This window comes from Asparagus officinalis, chromosome 3 (assembly GCF_001876935.1).
Source record: "Asparagus officinalis chromosome 3, Aspof.V1, whole genome shotgun sequence".
Lineage (NCBI taxonomy): Eukaryota > Viridiplantae > Streptophyta > Magnoliopsida > Asparagales > Asparagaceae > Asparagus > Asparagus officinalis.
The window spans coordinates 92,150,577-92,157,418 of NC_033796.1; the positions used below are offsets into that span (position 1 = coordinate 92,150,577).

At 35.2% G+C, this 6,842-nt stretch overlaps 1 protein-coding gene across 1 annotated transcript in view; it reads left to right on the forward strand.

Annotated features, from left to right (window-relative positions):
* The window catches only part of LOC109834474 (DCN1-like protein 2), a 19,953-nt gene that overhangs the window by 9,233 nt on the left and 3,878 nt on the right, over positions 1-6,842 (forward strand). Inside the window, exons 5-8 of the mRNA XM_020402496.1 lie at positions 1,168-1,191; positions 2,819-2,901; positions 3,023-3,087; positions 3,282-3,331. Of these exons, the coding sequence (XP_020258085.1) occupies positions 1,168-1,191; positions 2,819-2,901; positions 3,023-3,087; positions 3,282-3,331 (222 nt within the window). The remainder of the gene's footprint in view (positions 1-1,167; positions 1,192-2,818; positions 2,902-3,022; positions 3,088-3,281; positions 3,332-6,842) is intronic.

The window sequence follows — 6,842 nt, forward strand, 5'->3', positions numbered from 1 at the left end:
CTAACAGGACCATAGGAACTAAATATTTTATAACAGGGCAAATTGCATATAAAACACCTGTACTGTGGGGGTGTAACCAACCTCATATTGACCTTGGATAACAAAAATCCATCATGCATGTACAAAAGTTCTGTCCTATGTGAATGTTCTTATGGTAAGTCATCAACTATAACTTTCTTTCTTCAGATAACATAATGAATACAAGCAACATATTGTTGTGTTGTTCCAATTAAGTGGAGATCCTATAACAGGCAAATTATTTTTCAGTAAAGGTATTACAGTACTTCCATTGAACTCAGGTTTTCTGCTCTGACACGTAAAATAAAAGGCATACAATTTTAATTTATGTATGTGTCACTGCTTCTTGATTTCTCTTTATGGCAGAGCAGCCTTCAACACAAATCAGAAAGTATGAATATGAACTATACCATGAATTATTGGAAATTGTTGCTAAGAGTGTTAATGTCTTGGAAAAAGAGTCTACACTTCCCTTATTTTTTTTCTATGAACTTACAAGTTTAAAAAGATAATAAAGTAGATATGTAATGCAATATATATAATAACAAACTTGTCCGACACATATCAATTGCTTTGCAGGTAACAGCTTACCCTATCTGCCATCAAGACACATCAATTGAGTGAACTTTGCTCATTGTAGTTTTTCAATAAAAAATAGTTACGGCACCAAAGTTCATGCTAGTTTAGTGAAATTTACCTTTAAACAGTACTACAAGACATCAATGCACTTTAATCCATTGATCAGATTTTTGTCAAGTTGTTTTGGTTTGCATACTGACATGACTCAGTAATTAACAGCAATCCAAGTTATTGCTTTTTATTGCTTTATATAATTTTGACATAGAAGGACAAAGTTTATTAGGTCAATTATCCATATCTGTTACAGATTTGACTTTTTTTGGGTGCTTAAATAAGGCATATTCTATACCAAAATAGTTTTGTCAAATGTGTTTATGTTGCACTACCCCTTCAGTTGTTACTTTAAGCTACTGCCTTGGTGAATATGAAATCATTTAAGCTCTGTTTCTCTGAATCATATCACTACCCCCATGCTGTTGTCACCTCCTATCTTTCATTTTACTTCTTTGTATTGCATATTATGCATATCTTCTTCCTGCTAGTAATGTTTGTTCTAATTGATCTTTGCAGGTGGATCCACAAGATATTGTTATGGTATGTACTTATCATGCATGATTTTCATTGTCAATAAGTTATCATTAGTCAATAATCATAGGAGTCTGAAATTTATATTTAACTCCATGATGTGGACACTGCACATCATGTTGTTTTTGAAGAAACTTTTATCTTTGACATTCCATTGAAATACTGGAAACTGTTCTAGCCCTTTGGCTTAGAGTAAAACATTCCTTATATTAACACATTAATGCCAATAACAAAACACATATCTCAAGGATACCTCCAAAACTACCTTGTCAGAATAATGGAATTTAATTCTAATGTGGCTTTCTGGCATGCCATTTTGTTTTAGAGTTTGGCTTAACTATCAAATCGAATTTGCAAGCGGTCCCTTGGTAGCCATGAATGTTGGACCTCTTTTGCTTCATGGCTTCCCCTTCAGCTACTCCTTTCTTTTCATGATTAGTCTCCCGTATACGTCTAAATTGCAGGCCTGGGAAACAAGAATGACCACATGTGAACAAATCTCTCTCTCTCTCTCTCTCTCTCTCTTTCTCTCTCTCTGTGTGTGTGTGTGTGTGTGTTGCTCAGTTGAATCACTAGAGTCTTCTTTTCTGTCAAGTTAATAATTCTCTACTGCCTACTGCTTTCCTTTACTTTAACCTAGTTCTCACTCCTTTTTCATCTTTATAGCATCTACTAGCCATTGCCTTATGTCTTTGTTAAAACATATTTGAACAAACTACAACTCCTTTAAACTGCGTTATGTCATCCAATCTTTAGAATTTGTCTTCTGCTTATTAAACACTCTCTTACTATGCACATTTATTCATAAAGAAGGAAGATGCTTGGTTGTTAACTGACCATTGGGAGATTTTAAGAGTGATTGCTTATTGATAATGTCATAAACCACGACCTGGCCATGATTGTTGAAACCTTCTTAATTTGCATGATGATTGCCAATCATAACAACTTCCCTCTACCCCTAGGCAGTGTGTCCATTCCTGTTGGACGCAGCCCGCATGCCTATTTAAGTATAAGACTTAAAACTTTATTCATCTCAAAACTTACAAGAGCTAACTTTAATCCATGATCCTTGAACCTTCTTAACTTGCACGATGGATGCCAACCATAATAAACCCTCTCTATCCCTAATCAGTATGTCTATTCATGTTGGACATAGCGCAGAAGCCTATCTATGTATAAGACTTACAAGAGATAAAATTCTATTCACCTCAAAAATACGAAAGGAAGGTTATGCTCGCTTGTTTTTTCTAAATAATAAATTGGTGTGTTTGTGCTATGTTTTTGTCAGAATAAATCTCACCCATGTGGTTCAGAACAAATTATTTGGAGTTGCTAGTAGGTGGCAGGTCATACTTCCATCAGCAATAGCACCACATATGGTTAGGTGGAGTGAACTTTTTATCGTTAAAAGTTGGAAACTTAAATATCTTGAAAATAAGTAGTTTATCTGTTTCTCATAGCACATGAGACACAATGTTGATGGATCGATATTTCCATATTTCGTTTACTTGAAATGGGGTAATAACTTTTTAAACATGCAAGGAATGTACTTTGTATTTACAAATCTCCAAGCAGATGTCTTGATGTAACATTGTCATTTTATTCTTTCTGATAAGTGATAACATCTTTGCTTCAGTTGGTTGTGTCCTGGCATATGAACGCTGCTACGATGTGTGAATTCTCTCGTCAAGAGTTCATCAGTGGATTGCAATCCTTGGGGTGAGCCCCATGCTATTTATGCTGCTAATTGTCAAGTCTTGAGTCCTTCTGCTAGATTGTTTGGTGTTGTTATAAAGCAGTGCCTCCTGGATTATGATAAAAACTGAAATGTTGTCTGCAGGGTAGATACAATAGAAAAATTTCGTGAAAAGGTACCATCAATGAGGGCTGAGCTGAAAGATGAACGTACGTATGTAACATGCTGATACTTGATTCAATTTTTTCCCCTTTAGCATTTGTTTGAGGCTAATTAAGATGTATTCACAATGAGAAAAGAGTCCAAAGTAAAGAATTGCATTTTATAGTGCTTTGTTGTGTAATAGTGTCTCTATATATGGATCATATTTTTTAAACAAACTTACATCTCTTGTTTTATTCAGAGAAATTTTCTGAGATATACAACTTTGCATTTGGGTGGGCTAGAGAAAAGGTATTATCAACATCTTTTTTCTCTTTGTTCTCCAACTTTACTTGTTTTTATGCTCCTTCAGTTTTTACGGATATTCATGCTATTAAATCTGACCTATCAGGTGCATTATAATGTCAATGATATGATGTTTTAATGCATATAACTGTGTATTGGAAGAAAATTGTTGGAAATGCTTAGTACATGCTGTATTGTTGGCTCCTGATACATCTTCCTAGACTTGGAGTAAAGTGGTCGTCTAAGATTATATCAGACTCCTAGGTGTAAGAGCCTTTCTGCTCGTGAAAAATAAATGGCTATATTTCCCTGCCTTTTGCATTTCCACATTGGAGTCATTTATTCAAATGGATGTATTCTGTCATTTAAGTGGTCTTGCATCTCCTGTATGGGCAGCTTATTCTTCTGTTTAAGCGGCCTCTCGACATCATCTTAAGATTTTGGTTAAATATTTGTCAATCATAAGTAATATTTGTACCCTTGGTCTTCTTGTGTTTATCCATGTTTAAAAAAGCAAAAGTGCAAGACGAAGCGTTAAGACCCTTTTTTAAGAAGTGAGGTGTAAGCCTCACGAGTTGAGTATATTTCAATTTCAAAATTTATAAATCCTATAAACATTGATAATTTGCAAATAGATATAATTAAATATACTAAGTACAGATGTAACTATACAAACTGAGCTACAATGTTAAAAATAACGATGACACATCACACAATGCTTGCCTCTTGGATAGCGTAAAACACAAGTCGCAAGACAATCGTTACACATAATGTAGGTTGCAAGGTTTATCATTTATTAAAATATTTAATTAATACAAATATTCACAATGATTTTAATGAACATAATTATCACAATTTTCAAATATAACATCACAATTATCAAATATATAATTGCAATTTTTCAACCAAATAAGTTATAATTGCTTACAACCAATTCAAAAGTACAAATACTACATGTTTTAAACAAATTATTAAAGAGAATAATACATGATGAAGTCTTAAGGCTTTATATATCATACGAACAAGTAGAATTCTCATATAAATCTGTAACACTGCTTTCATTATTCTAAAGCAACTAAATACAATATTAAAAATAACAATAACGTGTAACTTTCGGTTTGGTCTCTCAATAGCTTAACTTGCATGTAACAATATGCATAATGTTTGTTGTATTTTCTTATTTTTTAATTTAAAAATATAAAATATTTCATCATAGTTTTAACAATGAGGAACATAGTTTCAAAATATTAAAAAATTTAAAAAATTCCTTAAACTTAATACAAGCTTTACTAATATACTAACAAGTGCAAAATAAAATATTCAAATATACAATCAAAAATTTATATCTCACTTATAAGTTAAAACATCACAATTTATTCTTTACGGATCATAAATTCACAATCACAATAATAGGTGTCATGAAAATAAGTTATCAAGGCCTTTCAAACAATTCAACACTAAATATTTAACCATTTCAAGTTTCAAATTTTAACAAAGAAAATACCCTCAATGTTCCATGATAAATTATATTGAAGTAATATAGGTTATATTCCGATAACGTACATCATACTGAAATAGAGTATGCTTTATTGTAATGACATATGAGTTATGACGCGTCTTGTTGTTTCAAAAGGTTACATAATATTTGAAGCTTCTTATGTTAACATAAAAGACAGAATAATGAGTTACATTACGTGTTGTTTCAACAATCCTAAGCTACGTGTGTGTGTATATATATATATATATATATATATATATAATATATATATATACGTGTGTGTGTATATATATATATATATATATATATATATATATATACACATAGGTATATATGTATATACACATCAATACTGAGCTATGCCCATCAACGATACTCATGCAAACATATGCAACTCTAACTTGTCTCCTATCATGACGAAACCAACACGAGGCTACACACTCCCAAGAGTCCGGGTTTGCTCAAACCCCACATGTGCACCCCCATGGCCACGCACGTGTATCGACGTGCGGCCCGTGCATTGTGTACGTGACCAAACGTGCGTGGAAGATCAACATACGCAAAACAACATTAAACCAGTCGACTGGCCTTAGGAGTCAGTCGACCGACACAATTAGTTGACTGATATCTCGTTAGTCGACCGAACAACAAGCACTCTCAAATAACAAGTCTCGATCGTTAAACACTAACGCCGTTGGTGAATAGTAATTTCAACGGTGAACAATAACAGTCGGCCACATAGTAAGTGTGCAAAATTACTAAGTCTTAAGCGGTAAACACTAAAGCCGTCGATGAACATTAATTTCTGGCGGTGAATAGTAATTCCGACGGTGAACGGTAACAGCCAACAACACAGTAAAGTGTTCGAAATTACTAAGGTTTAGAAATATCCATGAAAGTGTATGTGTTGGGTTTAGGCACGCACGGACCCTCGTGAGTGCGTGGTCCATGTGTTGAGCTTGTCGCGACGTGGAGGTGACAACTATCGAGTTGCATATGTCAGTGTCACATTTCTGCATAGATGTTGGAGTTAGGTTGAGAGTCACATGATATTGCGATGAGCCACTGGATACTGTGAGCATCGAGACTCTACATCTCTTTTGTTTGCTTGGGTACCGTTGATGGGCATAGCTCAGTATTACTTAGAGTAGTGCGTCGGTACACCACACTGGAGTAGGCCGGTGCACCCACGCTCCGTAGGATACTTGTGTGGATAGTCCGTCCCGCATGGTGATGTGATGAGGCCGATGAGATTATACTATATAGGATGTCCTAGTGGGTAGTCCGTCCCGCATAGTGATGCGATGAGGCCAATGCGCATATACTATGTAGGATGTCTTGGTGGTTAGTCTGTCTCGCATGGTGATGCGATGAGGTCGATACGCCTATACTATGTAGGATGTCGTAGTGGGTAGTCCGTCCCGCATGCTGCATGATGATGCGATGAGCCGCAATATTTTGCGAGCGACTACACTCCGAGTGTGATAGTTCGTGCAGCTGTGAACAGTACACCAGTGGTGAATAATAATTTTTGGTGGTGAACAGTAACACTCGTGGTGAACAGTAACACGTGGTGAACAATAACACTCGTGGTGAACAGTAATTCCGATGATGAATAGTAATTACGACAATGAATATTTATTCTGGAGGTAAACAGCTACACCGGTGGTGAATAGTACTTCCAACGGTGAACAGTTACACCTGTGATGAATAGTAATTTCGACGGTGGACAGTTACACTGGCGGTGAACAATAATTCCGGATAGGATTGGAAAAAGATGAATTTGCCTTTATTGAACTCTGAAATTGAAATCCTTATCCGTTCATTCTCTTCGAATAGCCAAATTTCCCTTTATTTTCCTTTCTTTTCTTCCTCTCTCTCTCTCCCCCCTTCTTCTTGCTTCCCGTGAGTGAGAAGAGAGGAATGAGAGTGATTTTTATAGAGGGTGATGGGTGGAGGGTGAGTGGAAAAAGTTAGGTAAAATTAGGTAAAGTTAGGTAGAGTTAGGTAAAGTTAGTT